This window comes from Brachionichthys hirsutus, chromosome 9, assembly GCF_040956055.1.
Source record: "Brachionichthys hirsutus isolate HB-005 chromosome 9, CSIRO-AGI_Bhir_v1, whole genome shotgun sequence".
NCBI lineage: Eukaryota > Metazoa > Chordata > Actinopteri > Lophiiformes > Brachionichthyidae > Brachionichthys > Brachionichthys hirsutus.
The window spans coordinates 8,575,204-8,600,476 of record NC_090905.1 but is presented as its reverse complement, the minus strand read 5'-3'; the positions used below and the strand labels follow the sequence as shown (position 1 = coordinate 8,600,476).

The 25,273-nt window shown below is 41.2% G+C and overlaps 2 protein-coding genes across 2 annotated transcripts in view; one reads left to right on the top strand and one right to left on the bottom strand.

The window, feature by feature from the left end:
- The window catches only part of fryl (furry homolog, like), a 41,110-nt gene extending 30,378 nt beyond the window's left edge, over positions 1-10,732 (bottom strand). The window contains exons 1-8 of the mRNA XM_068743817.1: positions 10,522-10,732; positions 3,136-3,341; positions 2,615-2,668; positions 1,738-1,877; positions 1,520-1,616; positions 593-672; positions 382-462; positions 59-227 (exon numbers count right to left, since the gene is read on the bottom strand). Coding sequence (XP_068599918.1) covers positions 59-227; positions 382-462; positions 593-672; positions 1,520-1,616; positions 1,738-1,877; positions 2,615-2,668; positions 3,136-3,341; positions 10,522-10,732 — 1,038 coding nt within the window. The remainder of the gene's footprint in view (positions 1-58; positions 228-381; positions 463-592; positions 673-1,519; positions 1,617-1,737; positions 1,878-2,614; positions 2,669-3,135; positions 3,342-10,521) is intronic.
- Positions 10,733-19,472: 8,740 nt separating this feature from the next.
- dcun1d4 (DCN1, defective in cullin neddylation 1, domain containing 4 (S. cerevisiae)) lies at positions 19,473-24,640 on the top strand. Its single transcript, XM_068743149.1, has 9 exons — positions 19,473-19,515; positions 19,707-19,794; positions 20,411-20,499; positions 20,645-20,715; positions 21,112-21,203; positions 21,314-21,422; positions 21,749-21,853; positions 21,985-22,087; positions 22,584-24,640. The coding sequence occupies exons 2-9, from the start codon at positions 19,724-19,726 to the stop codon at positions 22,637-22,639; spliced, it is 696 nt and encodes a 231-aa protein (XP_068599250.1). The 5' UTR covers positions 19,473-19,515; positions 19,707-19,723; the 3' UTR covers positions 22,640-24,640.
- The last annotated feature ends 633 nt before the right edge of the window (positions 24,641-25,273 follow it).

Here is a 25,273-nt window from a genome sequence, read left to right as displayed (position 1 = left end):
TAGCAAATTATCAGCCACACTGAAATATATATAATTTGGATTTTTAAAAATAATTTACCTGCATGAACTGAAAAGATGCCTCAAAGTCTTCCACAGGATACATTTTGACCCGGAAAAACTTCATGCCCATGATAAGGCTAATGATGCTCTGGACTACATAGGGACTCTGTTCTTTTTGCCTGAGCTCCTTCAGTTCTGTAATGAACTTCTTCCTCACTGCTTGGAACCTGAGTGTGTATAAACATGTACATGGATACACATGAAGATATATACACAAACAGTTACAAATGAAACTCAATAGATGAGGGAGTTTGAGAAGTGATTGATGACGTCAACAATTCCGCCTGTCCTCAACCAATAAGCAAAAGTGAGCTTGCTTACTTAGACTGTGTAAGGACTCCAATAACCTCGGCATACAAGTCTGCAATGATGTGCACGTTGCCAGTGTTGGGGCCGCAGTACCTGGCATGGAAAGGATGTACCATTAATGATGTGACAGAATGAGTTAGAACCCCCACTATACAGATACATTTCCACGATTCTTTCATATTCATCAGTGTGGCTGTTTTCCTGGGGTTTGATGCTCACTTACCCCTCTTTGTGTTTAAAGTGCTTGAATGCCAGGTTGAGAACTTCATGTACTAAAACATCTGGCACTGGATGAAGAGGAATCTGTGATGGACAAATGGAATCATTGGTCTTACAAGAAGCATTAATGCTATTCATTCTCCTTGTTTACTCCCATTCATTGCCGTCACTACAGGGGCAACGCCAAGGGCAACTCGGCTCTGGTCTCCAGGGTTTGGCTTTTAATTCACAAAGTGCCACACAACTGGACAGTGAACTTCAGAAACGCATTCAGTTTAGCAGTAGTGCTAAGAAACACTGCTGTCCAATTATGCTCCACAGAAGACCGACAAAAAATGCAAAACCTAGTAAAAATACCAGGAAATGGCAAAGTAAAGCCAACTGTCTTATCAGATTGTTTCATCAAACCCATAATCGCCACGGATAATTTTATCTCAAATCTCAAGCTTGAACACATTGCAAGAATTCAAAATAATGGGACAACACTGGACTTTATTATGAGTCAAGCTCAATCAGCTGCCCCGGGATATACATCTCATAAAAACTGCTCACAAACATTGTCATTAAAAATCTTTAGCATATCGGCCTGGTGTGTCCGCTAGCAGATCGGGGAACACATCATACCACCAGATAAGTCTCCATTAAACTTTTTTTTTTTTTTTTTTACACTACTACATTTGAAATAAATCACAGATCCAATATGGTGAGCAACGCAGCCATCTGTTTAGCCATCTCAAAGCCAAAGCAGTGACCCAGAACTCCAGTTCACACTCCCTCGTTTGCTGTTTGCTTTAGATAATATCAATATTAGGTCAAACGGATGGACTGCATTCCCCCTCCCTATGTAAACAACAAGCAGTCACAGGACTCAACCAAATCACCTCGCAAACATATGTGCTGTGTAACAGTTTAGCAAAAGCAGGACGCTCACCTGTTTCAGAACTTCTACTGAAACTAAACAAAAAATGAAATCTACGGCCAAGTCTCTCCGTTCCAGAAGGTAATCTTTTTCCCGATGCTGTTCATCGCTACAGGAGGCAGAGAAAAGTCACTGTAAACGATGAGATCTCGGGAAAATTACATCTTAACAACATCTTCCATGTTCATGAGGGAGAATACAAATCAAGGAAATAAGAATGAGTATCTGACCCTTTGGACTTGGTGCTGGAGCGAGGCCTGTACTCATAAGATTCGTCTTCGGTGCCACTCTGCCGCCGGTACCAGTCCAACAGTGTGCGCAGTAGGGAGGGCAAACAGTGTTCTGCTATTGAGCTCATAGAGCTTATTAACTGGAAAACATCAAATGTAGGCATTAGATTCATCCATTATGACTAGTTGTCTTTAGCGTGGCATTTTGTATGCAAAAACTAAGTACCAGTACTTATGCCTGTTAAAAATGGTAATAACTAGTGTTTGATGACATATTGAGCTGATGGGAAATTGTGTTGACAAGATAATTTTCTATGGACAATAATAATAAGGTACCCAACCCCCTGAAATGTAGACAGTTTACAGACTTGAAAACCACTGATTAGTGGAAAATTGCTATCTGTGGCAACAGTGATTATTATCAAATGAACATCAAACTTGAGATGACCTGGTTATTAGGAATCAACTATTCATGCGTAGAGTCGACACATTGTGGCCAGGGAGGTGTCTGATGGATGGAGGCAGGAGACTTATGCAACGGTTCCCTCTGCCCTTATGGTACTGGGCAGATACACTCCAGTTCGCAGCCCAAATGCTAATTTAGTAGCCGAGGATGACGCAGCGATTCCATATCATCACTTTTGCACTCCCTCTTCACAATTTTCTCTCCCTCACTCACAAAGGGCACAACCAGATCTATAGCACCACATCCTTGCAGCTTTGTGTTGTGCTGAACAAAGCATTCTGCAGGCAGGCAGGCCCATTGCATGGACTTCTGCACCAGCTACGGGTGAGGGACAGACAGACTCATTGGGTGGGAAGGGCTGAACATTAATATGATTCATTCAGACATACTAAAAGTCACTGCTGTACTGACCTGGTCAAACTGTGCATCTTCGCCTCTCTGAAGGGATCTGGACAAGGGTTTCTCCTGTTACACGACAGAGAAAGAGAACGTGATTAAGAACAAAAGCTTTCTAAACACAGCAGACACTGTATTTGCACAGCAGCAAACTGCTGATAGTCAACCAGCAGGCCTGCAATGAGAAGTATGAAACAAACACTTAAGTTTTTCCTTAATGCATAATCTGAATGAGGTGCAGATTAATTTGAAGTGAAATGTGATCCAAGACTATCATCCTTTGTTTATTGATCTGCCAGGAAAGCCACATAAAAGGAAAGGAACTGAAATAAAAGAAAGAGGGAAAAGCCAGTGAGGTAACACTTGACTATTTTATTTGTGTATTTTATGTGCTTGTAATTGCAGGCAGCCCTTGCACAGCAATGTGACGTGCATAAAGGCATAGCAGTTAGGGGTTTGTGTTACATCATGCGCTGTAGATCAAATTTCATTTCCTCCGTTTCTTGGCCACCGTTTTTTGCTTTGTGCGGACTCACCAGCGGTTCAGCCATCACCATCTCGATCTTCTTCTCAGCTAGCACAGCAAACTCGGCAAACAGACTCTTGATGACGAACTCCCCAGGCTTCAGCTCGGGGTCGATGGTGATGCTCGACATGGCAGTGCTGTTATATTTCTCCCACGAGAGGGGAGTAACCGAGGAGGGGGCACGTCGTCTACTCACGCTGCTGACTGGTGCAGAAGCTGCAGAGAGGGCAGACGGCAGCAGTTATCATACCGTATAATACAGGGGTAGCGGCAGGGCACAGATCGCGTCTTTGAGTTCTCAGAAAAGCGCTATATAAATAAAATGTATTATTATTATTAGATCATTGCGACTCATCTCGGAGTCATGACATTTAACTGCCAAAATCGTTATTAGACTTTCTCCAACGCTACTCTTTTCAAACTAAAAAATAGAGTAACGTGGAAGCAAATAATAATCCAACAACTGTTTTATGAATTAAAACTATTCTTTTCAGAGAGCAAACTGTATGGAGGTGGTAGAAGCAGTATCGAAGCAAGAGTGAGCTGTGTTGTTGTTGTTGTGTTGTTCAGCAGCACAGAGAGCCATTCAAGCATTTCCCTCTTTGTATACTGTGCTTCACCAACAATCCTGATGATGTCACATAGCCAGCTCGTAACAGCCAATGAGTGCTGGGTGTTCTGCACCCTCCATTCCTCTTTTCTATTCCAGCCTGGGCCGGTTCAGTTGTTGTCTGGTTTACACAAATAAATACCAAAACGCTGCAATTTTTCAGTTAACATAAAAAAAATAAAAAAATAGAGAAGGACACTACTGTTTCCTGAGCCCGGTCTCTGGTCCTCCCCACCCTCTCCCCAGGTCATGCCACTCATCTATAGAATGCCAACTATGACGAGCTTCAAAGACTGAACCAGTGCACAAATCTATTGAACTACAAATTTGGGATGTTACTTTGAAGGTTTTTCACTGTTTTAAACCAGGAAATGAAAATAAGGACTCAGCTGTGACCCAAAGGTCAGGTTCGATTTCCCATTCAAATCTAAATGCAAAAGGTGAACCATGCTTTTTGAATGATATGCAAAAATCTACTGCAGGTTTAAGACTTTAGGAAAGCTCAAGCTCGAGTTGCATTTCAAGCACAATGTTTTCTTGTGACTGATATTTTGCCTTTACTGTATTCACAAATTTGGAAATGGACAGTTAAAAAAAGACCCCATGAAACATGTATTGGTTCTAAAGGCTTTAAACTCAATTCAAACAAGTATATTTTGCCTTCCTCATTACCTCTCTGTGGGCTGTAACGCAATAACAGTTGTGATAGACAGAAATGACAAACTCATACTCATGTGTCGTGCAGGAACATGTAAAAGCCAAACTGCGCCACAGAAGTGCGCAAGACATGCAGCTCCACGCAGGATTGCACAACTATTAGAGCAATGACTCCACCTTGTCACAGTTATAATACACCCCTCAAAAATGCCTGCTCTCAGGACAGCCAGCACAACCCAACAAACTGTAGGAATGCAGCACTACATGTAATGGAGACACACAAAATAATCACTGCCACTGTTTATGTGGTTTGACGATGCCAGTTTTGCTATTGTGTCTCAACATGCTCGGCCTCCGACAGGTTAGTACTGGCTTACTCATCAATAAAAAACTAGAAAAATACAGGGCTAAAGTAATTTAAAAACCTGTACAAAAGATGGATCTGATTGACAATCTGAAACGCACATGGAATAAAAATTTGAAATTAATAAGGGGCCTCACCACTTACTGCATATTTACCCAGTCAACTAAACATCTCCATACATCAATACAACAGGAACAAACATTAAACAACATTTTATCAAGCAGTGATAATGAGAAAAAGCATCGCAGAAAGAAAAGCATGAATGACAGTTGCAGGACAGCTTTCTGAAATACAGGATACGAATCCTTCCAATTACTCAGACAACAAGTAACATGTCACCAGATTCTTTCAGTAGTGTGAGCAATGTGCTCTGGGGCTGCATTGAGGGAACGCACATTCAACTGACATGCAAAAAACAAGACACTGAATCAACAAATGGATTAAACTATCTGATTCCCATTTGAGTTTTGTAATGCAAATCGGGTGTTTGGACTCTCACATGCTATTTAAGTGGAATATGTTTTGTGAGCGCAGTATTTCACCATTGAACTGTTAAACTGCTACAACCCCCGATTCCCAATCAAACCATTCAGCTATGAAGGTTTTTAAGAAAAAAAAGAGTGATAAAATGTTAAATAGTGCTATATCAAATTCTAAATAATTTATACCCAGTATGAAGCAATGAATGCAATACATTTCCTTTTCTCTGTACTGAACTGGTACACTTCGCAAACTACAATATCGGTTACAGAAAACTATAAAACATTAAAGCTGAGTTTGACTCCTATTTTGCATATCTAGAACCAACTATTTCATGTCACAACGACATGTTCACAACGGCTGAATAAGCATTTGTGAGAGAAAGTAACGGAACACATGTCAGCTGGAACACTGATATGAAGTTCTTATCTACACCTGTAACACAAAATGAGTTCTAAACCAGTGATTTGTGGCTTTCGTTTGTGCTCTGACAGATTCTCACACTTGGCCAACGGGTTGAGGATACATTCATGTCTGTATTGTAGAGCCTCAGAGTCCAAGAATTACTTAAGTGGCAGATGATCTCTTGAAAAGGGCACATTATCTTCCGCAGCGTGTTGTGGCCTATGTGTCACTGTAAGAGTTGTGTGGTCAGACAAATGGGTCAAATTAGACACTGCACTTATGTTGGTGCTTTGTGTTTTGCAATGTTTGATTTAACTGTTCACACATGGACAGCTCCACCATCCAAAAACAATTTTTGTTAAGAAGTTAGAATTGTGATTCTGGTGTGGAATAGATGCTCTTCAAAATAAGATTCATCTATGGACAACCAGGAGCCAGCAGAATTATGATAAGCTGGGTGGAAGGGGGTCGACCGCAACAACCAGCACACACATCAAACATGCAAGGCTAAAACCTGGACTAAACCTCATCAGTCATCTTGACAACTCCATTAATAACCACTTCTCTTATCCACGGAAGGAATAGGAAACCAACAAGCATCGATTTGGCTACGCGAATGCTTGCGCATGGTCTGCTGGTTTGCTGTCTGTAGCAGATAAGTCTCGTAGCCGAGTGTGGTATGTAAACATGGATGCAAAATACTTACAGCTGCTACTCCAAGACTTGAGCAGAGATTTGATGCTGATCTCAAAAAAAGCTGAATCCTGCAGGCTCAGCATGGCAGTTCTCAAAAGTTAGGCTTTAATGGTCACAAATTGAAGAAAGCCCCCGTCACTTTCATTTCTCAGAATCCATAACATTCACCCTTGTATATAAATAAAAAAAGAACCACCTCCCCTTTCTGGAGCCGAATACTACCCTCCACAGGTGCGAGTTGGAGGCATCATCCTGAATGATCCTGTAAGTAGCTGTTGAGGAGACACAATCCAAGAAATGCTGCCCGGTCACTGAAGAGTAAATCTTTCTCAGGAGAACAGGAGAGAGAGCATAGCCTTGCAAGTCAGAAAAGTATTCCAATCCTTTTGGATGCTGCCCAATTGCCAATCCACAGATTCCTTCATCCTTATTTGAACAGAGAAAAATCCAGAAAGAAAAATGTCAAAACTGCGAGAGAACTTTTGTTCCTGATGGCGAGAGAAATGGCAGCAGAACAGAACACGATAGAAATCTTAACAATGTAGTGCAATATTCCCTCTCCTCCTCTCTTCCTGTGTGCGTGTGTGTGTGTAAGTCCTAGCCCACTAGCACCATCAACCGCCGCCCGCCACCCCAAAGCTCTTTCTCCGTCTCCATTCGCTCACGAGTGGCCCCTCCTCCTCCTCCAAGCCAGCTCTCCGTTTACTTGATGCCTGCTCTTTTCTCTCCGAGTGAGAGCAAGCTTGTTTCAACAGCAAAACAGCGGGAGGCGGGAGCAGAGAGTGGGTGATGTCATCAAAATGCTGCGAGTGTTCCCTGGCTGTGGTTCAGCAATGCATATGCATGTCAGAGCTGCTACTGTGCTGCCTCTCCACTGACCTATCAAAACAACACTTCCTGTAAGCTCCACAGCAGTACTGATGCGTCATCCCTGACTGCAGTAGGAAGGAAAGGAGAGAGAAAGAAACACAGGAGCAAAAAAAAAATAGCAACTTATTAACAGACACAACTAGTAGTCTTATTCTTAATTAGATATCTGCTCAAAAGTAAAACAAAATATTATGTTACTAAGTTACATGTGGCAGACGGTATATTTTCCATCTTAAAAACAAGGTCTGCACACAATGAATTAGAGGCATTCCGACCTCATACATGACCAAAGCAACGGGGCATGGCTTCTCCTCTTTTGTTAAACTAAGTGTTCACACTTAAAGGAGGCAGAGGCATTACATCGTTGCTGTGTTCCATCAGCTTCCGGGCAAAGCAACATGCAGAATTATAAAGTAACTACACAGAATGAATGGGAATATAGTCCGCTACAATTGTGAAAACAGACACATACACCCCTCAACTGATGTTATATTTCATCCTTCGCTCCTGACCTTGCAGAGTGTCATCAGGGCCACATGACATCAAGTCATTTGGAGTCAAATGTGGGATTACGCTTTTTAACAACATTTTCTGAGGAAAACAGCACAGGGAATGCTCTCTTTTAGTTTAGTCTTCATGTTGCCCTTGCCTCTGCTCTCCCGCTGTCACATGCCCTGCACTAAACAAGTTATGCAAAATGAAGCAGAACTCATTGCAAAGAAACAAGTCACTGCTTTGTGAGGCCTTGGCCGGTGTTACCATGGAAGAAGCTTTCACAGTAAAAGTCTGCTTTGTAATACAACAGATTCTTCCCATAGTCGCTACAGTTGCATAAACTTGAGTACATGGTATTATGAAACATAATAATGAAACACTTTCTAATATTTTAAACTTATTGGTGTATGCCCCAACAAGATGGGGCTACAAGGCCCTGTTGCCGTGCAGCATTGATTACCTCAGTCAATTAGAATTGGAAAGGCTTCATGTAATATTCAGTTAGTTTCCTTGTTTGTTACTATATGTTTATAAGCAATTCAAATTTTTAGTTCAGGCGTTATGTACAGATTATACGTTGTGTAAGGAAGATTATTCATTGTGTAAGGAATGCAGAAGTATAACTGAATGCATCATCAGCGCTAAGAGCGTCTGCTAAACAGAGCTGGTGCAACACCAGAACTGCAAATGAAAACGTCATAGTGGACTTCCTGGAAAGAAGAGCTCAGAGATTAAATCATTTTAACTAAAAGCACAAGCAGGCAAGGCTATAGTAGCTCCATTCACAAAGTGGGAGGAGTGATTGACAACAAGCCATTCTGACTGCAGACATTATAGGGGAGTTGTCCCTCCAAGGAGCCCACTAGGTGGAAGATGCATTTCCTGTCCTGGCCTCTTTGAAGGACAGTAGTGGGAGCAATAATCAATAGGAGCTGTAATTCAATCCCTGACCTCTCCAGTGGTGCCTGGGCTGCCGAGGACATACCATTTGGATCCATCACAGCAGTCTGGATATGCACCGCAACTCTGCAACCTGCACAGCTCTGCACTTTCATACTCCGGGTACCGGGTTCGAATCCTCCCTTAAGTCCGGAACCAGCTCCTGCAGACTTTCCTGATCACTTGATAATCATTTTAACATCTAAATTAGCACTTATATGCAGGTTTTTTAAGCATGATCACATCCCCATTTAATCACCATGGGTATGCATTTGAGAGAACTGGTTGGATAAAAAGCACTGACAATAATTCACGGGAACATTGAACACATTAGTCACTCCGTACAGAGTCTGCACTCACTTGTGTCATTACAATTCTTTATTTTTTGTCACTACAATTGACCAATTGGAGATTCAAGAAATGGCTTCGTGCAGGCTTCCCGGATAGAATTCACATGCGCGTATTTCATCACACAAGTGCAACAAACCATTCCACAATCATATTCAGGCATAGACCAACACTCCTGAATCACAAAGAGGAAAACTGCTGCACCCATTAAACAAACACCACGCAATACAATACAATCAAACACTTCCCAAAAACGCAGTTGCACATCTGGCATCAGATTGATGTCATAGTGTGCAGAGAAAGACAAATGACAGAATAAGCAGCACCACCTTGAAAACAACTCGGGCTATGCCAGTTCTGCAGCAAGGGAGTGTCACTAGGCTCCGGCTGAAACAAAGGACAAATTAACCCCTGAGGTACGAATACACCAGACAATCACCTTTGTAGATTGCCTCACCTCAGCCAGTACAATAATCACAGCTTTTATCACACAACTCACCATTATGAACCTTGACACGGCGAGCATGATGAAAAAAGGAGATTTTTCTAATAAGATGAATGTTTCCTAGTTGGAAAGAAAGAAAGGAAAGATCTGAAAACAATTTCGCTAAACCAGTCTGTAGAGAGTAATCTTACTTTATGTAAATCAACAGATCAACAGCAGTCTTAGTAAGCATCGTTGGATCTGTGGGTTAGTTTAGCCAACCGTCTTGTCTAGGCATAGTCTTAGAGGACGGGGCGACATGAGTAAAGCAGAGTTAAGACATGCTTCAACTATGAGCAAACTCGCGGGTGACAGGAACAACCACAAAAAAGGCATGGTCGACTAAAAGAGTAAAAGACAAGCCATCATCCCATAGATGATGCAGTCTGGCTGACACACGCACACACACACACACACATCTACTGAATCGTTAATTACTGTATTCATAAACACAACAGTACACCTACTCCAGAGGATTATATTGTCACACAAAATTTAGAAATTCAACTAACAAAGTCCGGTTCAAAATGCAAGTCCTTAGATCACATAACATTTTGGGAAGTAGATTTGACCAACTAGGTTGATGAACATAATAAATAAGATACTTGTCTGAGCCACATTGTATGCTCACATTTTGGTTTTCTTTCTGACAAAAACAATGCTCTGTAAACAGTAAGGGAGGGCAGTCACCAGAACTGCGATGCCTGCCAATTATTGGAAAGTTGGCATTGGATATCTTAACGAAATTAGACAGCATCAGTTTTATGCACACAAAGTAATGTCATCTGCAGGCTGCAATACAGTCGCTAAGGCTCTTGGTATCTAGCATTTGTGTGCTTGCATATACTGCATGTGCACATCGCATGCGCACGTGTGCATGAAGTTAAGTTTGGTGAGCGTAAAGCCAGCATTTGGTTACACTTAAAGGTTAGAATAAGGCATGGTTCTTATAATTCAAACGTCTTATGATTTAAATTAAATATAGTGTAAATTATGAGAACCACCTAAGAAAAACACTACAAAAATATTCAGTTTCAGTGAGTACTACCTTTGAGGCTGATTCGGTTACTGCGGGCTGGTCTGATGGGTCTTGTCCCTGGATCTACTGGGACCTCATCAATGGTCTGCCCCATGGCTAGCAGGCCCAGACGTTTCATGCGAAGGAGCCGTGGACCTGTATCCTTGGACGCAACGTCTCGGTGCTCACTAGGCCCGTCTCCCGAGATGACAGCCGGCACCAGGCTCTTCAAAAACTCCATGTTTCACTCCGTTAAGTAGTCCAATAGCCTTTGACATATCTTCCTCCCATAAAATCTACCAGTCTGCCCTATCTGCCCCATTACAGGCAAATAGAAAATACATAGTGCTCCACATGCAGCAGCTTCACGTTAACTCCCTGCCAAGTTCTGTATGTCTGGACACGAGTCAGCTTTTCTTAAGTTTTTTGCCCCGACTAACTTGTAGACTTAAACGCTGGTTGCTGGAGCTAGCCATAAGACAGAGCGATCATTGCCCGTCTGCCCACAACGAAAGTAGAAGGCAAACAGGCATGGCACTTTCATGGGTAATGATGTCATTGTAAATGGGCAGGGCTATGTTTGACTGCCAGACACTATCTGGGGTGGGACTAGTATATGTTCCCGAGGAGATAGCACAAGCCTGGGACATCAGCCAATCACAACAGAGACCACACGTGCCACGCCCTGCTGGCCTGAGTTGTTCACTAGTGACAGAGACCAAGTGAGGAGGTGGAAGATTGACAGACACATAGATGCAGGAAAGCTCCTTGGAGCTGCGTACAGCTGCCCACATGCATTTACTGATAGCCCTTATCGTTGTATGAATGGTGTTATTTGTTAGCACATACGCAAACACAAATGCTTGTTTGCTTTCCTTCAAACCCAATCATACAAGAAGAACACCCACCCCTTTGCTTTCAGTTTTGCTCAGCTGCGCTGAACTATTATGTAGAGAAGCAGAATAAGCTTTACGGATCTCTGTGAAATAAGACGACAAAATGCTGTGCTCTGCTTGCCTGCCCAGTCTGTACCTGCATCAAACTTAAACGTTTCCAAATAGCCTTAGCTGAAGTCTAAGCTGCGCTATACTGTGCTGACTGGAACAAACTCACAACCTGAAGAAAATCAGCAACTTAGAGTTATCCTGGACTAAGTGCCAAAATTAATAAGTGAATATAGCCAGCCATCAATAGCAAAACAACACCACAAAAATTAATGATGACTATGGCAACAGCATGCAGCGAACTGTAAAAACACCTTTCAGATCTGTCTTCTCTGCCGATTTATCAAACTGTACCTATGCAACACAACATAGAAATTAGCCAGTGACAAACAGCACAACATTTGTTTGATTATAAACTTGTGAATAGCATTAAATGATTTAATAAGAACCAAGAACACAATGTCAAAATATAAATGACGGGGATGGATTAGAATTTTCAACCCTGCAGTCGCACTTGGAAAAGACGCAGAGAAGCTGAGGCAGCAGATCCTGATTATGACCCATCAAATGAGTCAGAGCGAACGACAGGACGACTGATGAGGCTAACATAGCCATCATCACCTGGCCTTAGCACCGCAATGCTCAGTGGAGGCAGCTGTACTGGTGCTGTCGAGTTAGAACAATAGTACTGCACAGGAGGCCCAGATCCAAATCAGGCCAGGAATGTGGAAGAGGAAGCTCTGGGAACAATGTGCAGCGTTCCTATGCCATTCTGTTTTGGGTCCCACCCGCCTCTGCTGTGTTCTGCTTTCAGGCAGGAGAAAACAGGAACATTAGTGGGCTGGGGCCAAGCGGTCTGAGTGTCTTTGTTTTGGTCAATCATGTTGATTGGTGGTACACATTTATCTTAACTGCTACGCCTCGCTTGGTGCCGTTCAACAGTTTGATGTCCAGTTCAGATGAACAGAATATCAAAACAAAAACAATGTTGCACTGCCATCTAAAGGAGCAAAGAGTAACCACCTGCCCTGCTGTGCATATTCTAAAACCTGTATATTAATTTCCATGAAAGAAACCTAAATGAAATGATTGTGACATGTTATTGTTACTGGAGACTATTTTATTATGATGTTGAAAAAGCATTATAGGATACGGTTTGTTCGGAGATCATCCAGAGTTCTGCTGTATGAACACATCTTTTGCTTTTTTTTCCTCCCCTCTTTGCATTTTAAATTGTCCTTATTCTGATGTCTCCTTTTGATTGATGGACATTGCTATTTTGTATTTACGGTAACGATAATGCTGTTGACTCACAACAAGAAGGTACCGGGTTCGAATCCTCACTGGAGAGAGAAGGAAGGTCCACAAATCTTTCACTGCACAAAAATCTGAAAAAAAGAAATGTAATGTCTTTAACATGAAAATGGTGCACTGACATAAAATACCGTAACTATACCCAGTACAAAAAAGTACATTTAATTTAAAATTTAGGTTGGAGCCACTTAACATTTCACAAAACATCACTGTTTATAATGATGTATTCAGAAACAAGACTCTTTCCAAACTTGCACATAGAAGAATCTATGATACAGAAATGCATCTTATATAACCAAAGGGCCGTGACGTCAGAATGCTATTGGACAGTCCAATCTCTGTCAAAGCAAACTAAGAGGTCACTTTAATGGTGGCTTTAGTCTACTTTTCTCTATGCAGTGACAGGATTAAAACCTCTTCCTGAGCAGAGAATTAATCTGAAGATTACGCTCTTCATCCACGAGGCAGTTACATAAGCAATGAGAGCCTCCAGTTCATCATTATAGGACCTGAAAATGACTCCTTTTATAGTCAGGTATTCTCACATATAGTCATTCAGCCATATTCTACTATCAGAGTAGAATACGTACAACTCATACATTTATTTTTTTATGCTACAGAAGGGTATGTAGAGAAAATACATTTGGGTCATACTGGTCTGACATAAATAAAAAAGACTAAGTATGACAGAATAGAAAGGATTATCAAACTTCAGTCAAACAAAGGAAGGAAGAGCACACCACAGAGCCACAGCAGCCAGACAGAGAGGTGTGAGAACCTCCACCCTGACACTGTGTGCAGATGGTGAGAACAGGCCAGAGAAGATATCAAGTCAAAACAACTAAAAGCTTGACAGGCCAAAACAACACACCATCAAACATACCCCACCGAAAACACGGAAAATTCCTCTGGCCTCTAATTCAGTCACTCACTTCTCACGCTGACAGATGTGTGAATAATAAATCTGACTTCCTGTTCCAACTCAGACTTAAAAAGAAAAAAACAGTTGACCACAAAAAGAAAATTGGTCAGCCAAACCCTAAATTCTGTAAGAAAATACAGCTGCAGTCTGAGCACCTGCTCTACATTTAAACTCTCAAAGACGTGAATTTGTGTGGCAGTGCCAAACCATAATTCATAAACATAGCTTGGAAAATGCTGCTAACAAAATGATGTGTTCTCGATCTGTGCATATGGTTAAGGAGTTTAAACATTGTACATTTTTGTGTATCTGTAACTTGCCGAAAGTACTAAAGGCCAACAAAGCAGACCTGAACAGATCAATTGTTAACTCGACTTAATATCACACTGCAATTTCCCACACACAGAGGGGATTTGGCAAGCTCATCCAGAAAAGTGTACCCCCCCCCATCAAGATCCATCCAGCAGTTTATGTGTTCTGATATCTGTAAACAAATGGACAAACTGCATAAAAAAAATTACCTCCTTGGCAGAGGCAATTCTAATTTTAAAAACAAGATGTATTAATACAGAATGTATTTCCTTCCCTGTTCTTGTTTTGAAGAGTTTTAGATTCCTTCTTCAGAAGAAAAGCAGTGATGTAAAGTACATTTGACAGAGGAATGGAAATAGCCTATATATGGATCCCCCAACACTAAATGACAGGTCTGGCCTTTTTGTAATCACAGCCTCTTGAGCAGAAACATGACATGGCTTCTTCCATCTGGAAACGACGGTGTGTAAACAAACGCCATCTGGAATATTTCTAGAAATGTTCCTCTCAACTTATGTTACCTTGCTCTTAATGGCATGTTCAGCAGGAACATAGGAAGAATTAAGGTGCCATGAATGGATCTAAATATAGTAAAAGAAAATATATATATATACACTTGCAATTCAGCCAAGGATAACATAAGGTCAAAGACTGGGTGGTTTCTTTGGCATACGGAGACTGAAACATCAATTACGCTTAAAACCATCTCCCAAAGCACAAGGATAATCTCCCTCAGCAGGGCTCAATTATAGGTTGCTGTATTTGTAGCTAGAGTCAGGATGCACTGTAAGCTACATTAAGCCACATCTTTCTATGCACTGAATGATGAAAAGAATGTGGAACCCGATATGTAATGTTGCATTTTAACTTAAGGTATATTGCAAAGAGAAGGTGACTGTTGCAAGTTAATTATTATTTCTTTATTTGCATTTAGAAAGTTACGTTTTTACTCAAGTTTTATTCAATTCGTTTTGTTTTTTATACAATAACATTAAAAATTGGATTTAAAAAAACAGTCACCTTGTATACTGTACCACAGTGAATTTAACATCCATAATGGGACACGTTTCTTGCACAGATTTTCTCTGAAAGCTATATTCAGGAGAAACGATGAACCTATTTTTACTTTTGTCCTCTAGTTATTTGATGCAAACGACAACACACAGCTTTCTTGCCATGAGTAGTAGAATGGTTTAAAGTATACATGACTAATTTGTACAAGCTGGTTTATGAATACATAAATTCTAAACTGATTCTGTTAGAGCTTAAAATACACGCAGGCTCACAGAGTAAACATGTGCAGAAAACTAGCTACTAACCCGCGTCAATTTGGTCTTTTTTTTTCTGTTTCATTTAAGTACATTTGCGGAGGCAAACCAATTATCATCAAAGCGTAGCAAAGCTGCTCATACTTCAGCGTTCCAGAGAAACTATTGGTGCTGGGTTAAATGATCTGTGCAGGGCCCTTTGACAAAAAACGATGTCTGCTGGCAAGAAGAGGAATTTGCTCAGAAAAACGTATTTATAATTCTAAAAAGACCCTGTTAATAATTTAGCCATGTGCAAATACGCATGCACCTGGATCCAGATGGCCAGTTTAGGATCAGTCGAGAGGTCATCCACTGCAGTCTCTAGTAATATGACCAAACCTGTGTAGCAATCGAGCACTGCCACAGAGTTAAAACCTACGAAAAGACCAAGAAACAAACAAAAAAAAAAAGCTTTTGGAATTAATTGAACTGTTGGCTGGAAAGCCCAAATTAAGAATCAAGTCGTTTCTGTATTACATAATGCGTTGTCATCACCACTGAAACGCTGAGTTAACTGTTAATCCTTGCAGAGGGCAGCTTAGTGAGGGGCCACTGTAGGGGGTATTTTACAAAGTTTGAGTTTGTTTTACCCAGTTCACTTCGATGTTGTTAATGTTTCACCAGATTAAACCAAACACACTAATTCCACGCTATAATAGGCACACAGAGAGCTATGTGCAATATAGGGACATTCCCTCGGGTTTGCACATGCACAAAAGAGCACTGGGCTACACATCTGCACCGCCATCAGAAGCTTATCCTTGCAGGGATAAAGGCGGATCAACCAGCTGTGGAGAATGAGGATCTACCAGGCCGAGGCAGGGCTAGCAATCCTGTGTTTAAAATACTTAAACTACGTGTGCCACGTTATCACTGCAACATGACAGCGCTAATCCATCACGGTAAACACTATTTACACGAACAAAGATTTCATTTTACATTTGCCCTATTAAAAAAAAAAGGACAAACTTCACATGTTTAATGACACAATGTGTGACCCACATAGGCTCATGTGCAACCTCACATGAGCCTATGAATAAATGTAAAATAACTGTCCATCTGTCACCGTGCTTTCTTTCATCGGAGATAGTTTGTGTATCTCCACTGCCAAACACCACACAGCAGAGCGAGCAGATTCTCGTCTGTCTGTCCAAATGCTTGAGTCACTGCAGAAAGCGAACAAATGCTTCTTTGTATCTGAGGTCCTCCCCAAACAAGGAGAATGAAGTCCTCGGATGAATGTTAGACACGAAGATGACAGTTCTCGCAGTGTTGCACCAAATACATGAGAACTACCATGCCTGGACACGTTATGGCTCGGTCATAAACACACTGTTAACAGGGGGGGGGGGGGGAAATGCACATTCTGCCATTATATTCAACTGAAAAAACCACTGGAGTTAGCTTCGTGTTATTTTTAGTGCAGATTGAACATTTGCTTGATGAACGTGTGCTCTGACACAAGTAGTTTCAGACAGCGCCGTGGTAAGGCGAGAATCTGTGTAGCTTCCAGTTAGCAACTAGCTCATTATCGACAATGTATTGAGCGAAGTGCTAATGTTTAGCCCGAGGCTAGCTAGCGACAGCAACTTGGTTTAGCAGACCTGCCAGATGTCAACTAGCGCTTTGGGTTCACCTTCAACACATGCTATTAAGATAGCTACTCGGCAGTGATGATAGTCGGTGAACGGGAGTTCACACGTTGCCCCGGATTGCACAAGGTAGCCGGTATTAAGTTAACTCACACGCACAGACGAGCCAAACTCCTTTTTCTTTTAGCATGCGATGGCAGCCGATTGTAGTGCCACAGCTTCAAAGCTAACGTTGGACCCAAGTTAAGTTAATCACGTAACTTAGCGTGAGCCAGCGTTAGCTACACAAGACACCAACCACCATGCGCTCAATTACTTTAAAATTGGTTAAGTTGACACAACTCACAACTTTTGCTTCCTCTCCCTGTAAGTTGAGCTAGGTCGCTAGCCTGCAGAGACGTTCTTTTCATTTGCCGAGCAAGCTTGAGCGTCCTGGCCCTCCTCCATTGGAAGGATTTGCGTAGTGGTGTGATTTTTTTTTTTTTTTTAAGTAGGTTTCGATGATGGGAGAGCTACACTGTCAGAACCCCGGCCTGTTTGTCCCGCCTTCTCCATAATGATTGGTCCTGATTGTTTCCGCCTACTTTAAATAAAGCTTTCTATTTCGCAGAATACGTTCATTGAGAATGTCACAAATGAGAGTACCGCCTCCTTGTGGCAAGATTCTACATAGGCTGCCCTAAGTACATGGTTGGTCGGTCTGTTTTTGACGAGCCTGACCAATCAAATTTCCTCGTGGGCTTGGTTTCAAGCTTGCACGAGGAAATTCTATTGATTGACGCCCTCATCAAAATCTTTAGACCAATGAATCGTATAGTTAAAACAGCAAGTTTAGGAATTCTAACCAATGATATATGTTTTGGGGCGGGGTCTATTTTCATTGGGTCCTTCTCGTGATTTGACATCTGAGAGAGCCAATCGACAGCGAACGTAGGCGGAAACGCAGCAGTCTATGTTTCAATCATGGTCCGTGGGCGTGGCTTACGTTGACAAGGCCCGCCTATTGGCCGGTCTGCGGACTTCCCACAGACAGTTGTATGTTTCATAAAAATGCACTCTGATGCGGCAAGTAAGTACCGGTAGCGCCGTTATAGAGGCTTTTCTGCATCAAATCGCGACCTTTCTTGGATACTCCAGAGTTTATGGTAGAGAAGCAAACAAACGCTCTGTATTTCAACATATATTCCTTGCCCGTTCTTGTGCATGGTTTGAAGAATTCCGTGCTATTTGTTGGTCCCCTTTGTATTTCCGAGTGCCAGTATTGGGCGACAACAAAGGAATTATAGATAATGTAATTCCAGTTGAATGGGACCTAGAGGCGCATGCATTCAACGCGGTATTTGTCCTCAAGCTAATTTGTGTGTATTGTTAGCAGTGTTGGGCTGTAAGCGACCAGCGTCAGTAAAATTCACATGGTTTTCAGTGGTAATCGATGCGTTGTGATCTCGCTTCTCATTATTACTGGGCATGTAGCTCGCGTTTCAACTCAAACTTCGGGCCGCAGCGACGCGAGTATAAACGGGTCAGTTCTCTCTTCAACTGCGGACTGTTACAGAGAATGAAAATTGTGACGCAGTTGTGTAAAATCTCTCATCGCCCGGTTTACAGCAGCGCTGACGAGCTTTTGCGTCAACTGCAGCTGCTGCCGCAAAACGTCTGCGCAATACGTGCGTGCTAGTGAGCATCGTGTTGTTCGATTTTGTCTTTAAAACAATTTCGAAATGCATTCACTTTAGGGTAGACGATGGGGGTAGAGGGGTCTTAAAGAAGTGCTTGCGCGTTAAGGCCTGGGAATTGTAGTTTGTTAATCCAACCGTAGTTGAGATGCTAATGGCCCCTCTGGAGGAAATGGACTACAAAGCCCATACACACAACTCTCTAGATACTTTGTAAACTCTGAGCAAGTTGCTCGTCTGTGCTGCTCTTTTAGGTACGAAGCTAGCGCTATCTGCTCGGATGCGGTTTCTGTTCGGATTTTTGCGCTCGAGGGGTAAATCGATATCTTAAGTGTTTGATTACATATTTTAATGGGAACCTATAGATGACATATGTCGACAAGGTAACATACACGATCGCCCGTTTTCGACGTTGCTCGTCGTTCGGGGGGGAAACACGAATTCCCTCCCTCGTTCGTGTTAGACGTTGCCCTTTTTTTTTTCTTCTAAAACGTAACCATTTTAAGTGGGAATTAGATGAACGTAATTTGAGGTCTGTGTTGATTATCCTCTTAAAATAAATAAATAGTCGATTTCTATTAGTGCTAGTGTGGGGTGACCTTCTCGTACCCTCGATGTTGAACCAAGCTCAGCACGTTTGATTAGGAACAGGAGGCTGCTTGTTGTGCTTTAGCTTGAATGTTTGCTTTTTGTTGTTGTTGTTGTTGTTGGAAATAGATTTTCAGCTGAATTCCCACTTGACTACACTGGCGAGCATCCATAAGATCCATCACACCTTGCACAGGCTGGTAAATACATATTAGCAACTGTGTTTTACGTGTTCACTGTCGACTTGTGTGTTTGCTGACAAGCGTGATGTAAACAGTGTGTGTGTGTTTGTGTGTGTGTGTGTGTGTGTGTGTGTGTTTGGACAGAACCTGACAGAAGACATAGGACAGGATAGCCACCCCTCGGGTAATTATTCAGCTGCTACTTGTGTATTTCCTAGCCAAACTAAATACGCTGATTGTCATCTTGTACTCCTGCCAAAATGATGCGTCTGTCTGTCTGAATTGTGTCACAAACTCTTAGAGAGTAATTATACATATATTACTGCAGTAGATGTATATTTACATCCCCGGTCCATCTTTGCCTTGCTTTCCCAGCTTGTTGCTCTAGAGCCATGCCTCCCAGGAAAAAGAGGAGACCCTCCGCCGGAGACGACACGTCGGCCAAGAAAAGTCGCCAGGACAGGTGTGACATTCTTTATCTTCACCACGAACTAAGAGGAAAGGGGTATGAACGACTGGGTTCCGTTGGTTTGTCTGTCAGCCATGTCTTGTTTCCAGCCAGAACGTAACTCAAAAACAGTGCAAAAATTCTTCAAGAAATATGCACACAAGCTGTTCAGCATTTTCTCTTTAATTATACTTTACTGAAGTGCAGCCTTTTGCTCATTTTAGAATTTTAATCCGCCTTTTTTCATTTGTTTCTCAAATATACAAATAATTGGAATTGCCATTAACAGGGGCAACAGGGTTAGTTAATCCACATAACAAGTCTTTAAAGTTAGAGTTGACCACGACGTAACGGGTTTTTATTCAAGTTTATGATGTGGCGGATCCTTTTTTTTAATATATATATATATATAAATTATCACTGAATAACTTGTCTATGGGCTAGTCTCATTTATATTTATATGCTCAGTATTCATTATTGTTTCTGTATTACAAGGACTGTGTACAACATCTTACATTTTGAGTGAGGAAAACTACAGTAGAAAAGTCTCTTTTGATGTTTTTACTTTTACTAGCACTGATTTCTGTGCTCGTTTTGGTGCTGGTGCTGCACATGTGACTATCTTCTGCAGTATTTTCAGAAAACACGAAACACCACAAATTCTTGAGGAGGACACATTCTCTAGTAAAAGATGCTTGGAGTGGTTCTATGAATACGCAGGTGAGGTATTTAAAGTGCTTCACCAGCAGTCACAGCTTCATATGTTCTCAGTTTATTCACATTTAAACCGAAGAGTTGTTGTTTTTTTAGTTTCACTATTGCAATTGACGTGATGTGTGACTTCACACCTGCGTGTCTGAAATAGGTTGTGATGATGTGGTGGGTCCAGAGGGCATGGAGAAGTTCTGTGAGGACATTGGCGTTGAGCCAGAGAATGTAAGGACATTTCACATTTTGGCTATTTACAGAAGTTTAGCACTGTGTACATCTTGATGGTATCAGGTTTGCTCATATGCTCTGCTGCCGGTCAAACCATGCAAATATTTCAACACTTTGGTGACATTGTATTTTTGTCATTCATTTTAAGGTTTTTAAAATGTACAGCTTGGGTTTTGAGAAAATGAAATTATTGACAGAAATAAATGTGCAGATCTCGTTTAACTTGGCCGTCACTACTTAGTCACACTCGTCCTTTGTTTCAAGCAGTATCTAGGTCACTTGTTTCATGTGTTTGACATGGAATAAACCCTTTCAAGGATAGATTGATGATATAAATTGAGATATATTCTATTTCAGGGTACCGTAGTAATGAAGGTTGTGGTTTGTGTCCAGGTGGTGATGCTGGTTCTGGCTTGGAAGCTGGATGCCCAGAGTATGGGATATTTCACTCGCCAGGAGTGGATGAAAGGCATGGGCTCCCTGCAGTACGTCGGCGCCCTCGTTCCTGACCTTTTGGAACTTAGTTTCAAGACTTTTTTTTTTTTTTTGGTTCAAGTTATGTTTCTGAAAAATCAAGAATCTTTGTCATCAACAGGTGTGACTCTACAGAGAGGCTGAGAAACTCTCTGGACTACCTGAGATCTGTCCTAAATGATGGCACCAATTTTAAGCTCATTTATAGATATGCCTTTGATTTTGCTCGGGTGAGTCAAAAATGGACATGAGCGTTCCAATTTTTATTATTCATTTCAATTTATTCTGTTGAATAATAAAAGCCTTTCTAGGAAACCGTTGTTGGTGTAGGTCTCAGATCTTTTTTAATTATTGATAAAGATTCAGTTCATTAGCAGACTGAGATTTACAGACAGTGACGCATTGATGTAGTGCGTGCAAATTTAATGAAAACATGAAGAGTAAGTATTACATTGAGGAATACAGCCTATTGTATGTGAAATAGGTATAATTTAATGTTAATGATGGTCAAATTTTGCATTGAATTTGTGGATCTTTTCGTGCTTTGATTGAACAGGAAAAGGATCACCGGAGTTTGGACTTGAACACAGCGAAGTGTATGTTGGGGCTTCTTCTGGGAAAGACATGGCCACTGTTTCCTGTGTTTAATCAGTTTTTAGAGGTAAGACTGACAAATGTCCTCTGCAGCACAGATCATTTGATGTGAAGATGTTTGAAATCATGTTTGATTCAAATGAAATGAAGAAGATTTTGTTTTGTACTCACGTAAGGCATTTATTTACTTTTCAATAGCAATCAAAGTACAAAGTCATCAACAAAGACCAATGGTGCAATGTTTTAGAGTTCAGCAGGACAATCAACCTGGACCTCAGTAACTACGATGAGGATGGTGCATGTGAGTATGTACAAAAATGTAGGGATGTCCCGATCCGATCGCGTGCTTGCAGACTCGATCGTTATCGGATAATACCTCCCGATCAGGACTCAGGTATATATGGATAGTTGAGATTGCGGTGCTGTTAATTTTATTTTAAATGTTTGTTTTTAATATTTCCTGTTGCACTAGTCCAAGTTCAAAGTGAAAAAAGTATTTTATTTATTTCGGTACTTGAATGTTCAAGCAGACGCCGCAGAAGCGCTCTGTTTAAGAGTTCAGTGTTGAAATAAGATGAATAGAATAAATAAATAAGGGGCATCCTGGATCCGTTTCTTCACCCTTCTTTAATTAAAAAAAAAATATTATTAAAGTATAGGATTGGTTCAAAATCAAAAGACTCGGACGCAAAAAAACCCTGATCGGGACATCCCTACAAAAATGTGCCAGCAGAGCTTCATGGGAGTGTCTAATCTAATAATCTAATCTTCTGTGCTTTACCTCATCATTTTATTAGGGCCAGTTTTGTTGGACGAGTTTGTGGAATGGTACAAGGAAAGACAGATGTCATAAAAGCAGAGCAAAATGGAAAAGATACAACTGTGACAACAACAACTATGAGAATCAACAACCAATAAGTAAACAATACACCAACGGCAAAGCAGTGACAGTGTGTGCATCTTGATAGAGAAGGGATTTGGGCTGTGGCGAGAGAATCGGAGGGTCCCTGGGTTTGCTGTGCAGAGATGGATGGCTGCCGTGGCGGAGTGATGCTGCCTAACCCAGTGGGCAAGCGTGCAGCAATCTCCAGTGGCATCGCTCTCTCTCTCTCACTGTGACATGTCATATTGCTGTCTTCGTTAGAATAAAATAACACGGCATCATACGTAGACGCAAAATGGTATTGTGTGGGCGAACCACTCCTCACCACCTGTCTTCAGCACCAACGAACCAACAGAAGTGACCATTCTCGCAGTGTGTCTGCGTCTTCAACAGGGTTACTTTGAACTGGACACATTTAAATATTATATCTGTGCAATGGCCATGGACTTGAGCATTTCTGGACAGACGGCTATTGTTTGTCATATTGTGACTTAAATAGGAGTTCTTCAAGAAGCACACAGTCTAGTGGTTGATCGCGGGGTTCTGCTACCTGTGTTGTTTACTATTGATTTGTGCCAGTGATTTTTTTTTTCCTCCAGTTTTTGTTCCTCTGCTATTTTGCTCCAATTAATAAAAGTTTGCTGACCAAACGAATTAGCATAGCTGCTTACTAACTCTTATTACAGTACAGCGGTGAGCCACTAGTGCTCTGATCAGCATTTATTGGTCTGATGATCAATTTAAGTGACTACATTGTGTAGGTAAGAGTGTTACTGTGCCTCAAACATGGAAGTGACTGTGTCCCTCACACATACCAACAAACCCAAATGTATATACACATGCAGAAACATGTATGACACATGCACATAAATGCCCATGCACACACAGAGGCACACAGAATGGTCAGGGATAATTTCAGGATGATTTCAGACTGTTTGGGCTGTTATAAGTTGACATAGAGTTAGATTGTCTATTTTGTCTTGATATGTGGCATCTGTATTGTTCTCCCAAGTCCGCCGATAGATTTCAGGTTTTCTCTTACTGGTGGCACCTCTCCCGAAACCGACAGTGTTAATATAACTACATTGTGGAAGACCAGCAGCCCCCTCGGGATGAGGTCCTTAAAGCTTGAGTAGCTTTCTGGCTTTCTTCCCACCCATAAGATCTAATGAAATCAATGGCGACTGAGAGTTTGGAGCTGATAATGCTGTGCTGTTTGCCCCCCCCCCCCCCTAGTATAATGTTCTTGTAACACATGTATAAATTTTTGTCTATGGCTGTGGCGTGATGCTGAAATGTCAGATTTAATATTTGCATGCATGCTCCAACAGAGCCTTTTGTGAATGGATGAGATTTTTTGAAAACTATTTTTTTTTTCCCCCAAATGCATTTGTGTTTTGTACAGGAATTTGTGCAAGTGTTTTGTGTTAAAATTTGATCTTCACAATGATGTTATCTTAATTCTGATGAACAACATGATTGTGTCTATCAAGACCTGGAACACACCTGTGACCTCGCGGTGGAACAGGAACCCCCTCCTGCATTGAACAATTCAAATGCGTCCTTAAATATACTTTTAGGTGACAACTACCATTACATGGAATTAATTTTATTTATTGGAAGAGCATTACCTGTTTTGCAAATTTTAGACATCTGTCACGATGATGCATGAAATATATATTGGAATTTGTTTTAAAGAATAAAAATCAGCTCATGTCATTGAAAACCACTGCAGTTAAACTTTTTTGAAAGCCTTACATTGTCATAACATGTAAGATTTATGTAGTTGTTCGATTGCTTACATGGTACAAATACACATACAGTGTTTGTACTTAGTACAGAAGAGTTATTTTTAATTCTCACGTCATAATGCAGGAGGATGGACACTTGTTCCAACTGTATATATGTATGTAAACTGTTATGTGTCTATGTTTGTTTTCATTATAACCTATGTCTATATACATAAATAAAAGGGTTTAATAACTTACTGACTAATTATTGATGATATTTGTAACAAAATCAAATATCAAGAGTCATCAACAAAACTGACTCATTATTTTCATGCATTTCTTAAAAATGAAAGCTCACTCTAATTCTGGTTTAATTTCTCGATGTATGAATGCATGACCACAGATTACACACAGATTACACACAGATTATATGAACCCTAACATTGATTACGGTACATGAAATATCTCGGCTGCATTATTTTTTTGACTGCTATTTACAGATGCCCGAACTATAAACAAGTTTTTCTCTACTGCAGCAAGAGTGTTTCACATTAAGTGATCAGGTTTTACATTTAATTTCATGCCTAATACTTATTACAATATAATGCCACTATTTTTGCTTTTTTGTATACAGAGATTTCCTAATCAAACATGACTAATAGGGTTTGAGTAATCGAAATAGACTTCCAGGTCTTCTGCCATATTTGAAGAAAGGTCTGATTCTACTACGCTTCCTTCCTGTTGCAAATAGAATGTTGTGCCTTCCGAGCCCTGTTTTCCGTCTCTCTTGGGAGACCTCCGCATAAGCCCCGCTGACCCATCTGGTGGTGGTGTAGCTGAGAGTGTTGAGTCAATACCACCAAAATCGTGCCTC

Coding starts and splice junctions, on each gene's coding strand:
- dcun1d4 (XM_068743149.1), top strand. CDS start 19,724: ATGCCTCCCAGGAAAAAGAGGAGACCCTCCGCCGGAGACGACACGTCG. Junction 19,795..20,410: donor AAGAAAAGTCGCCAGGACAG/GTGTGACATTCT, acceptor TATCTTCTGCAG/TATTTTCAGAAAACACGAAA. Junction 21,204..21,313: donor AAAGGCATGGGCTCCCTGCA/GTACGTCGGCGC, acceptor TGTCATCAACAG/GTGTGACTCTACAGAGAGGC.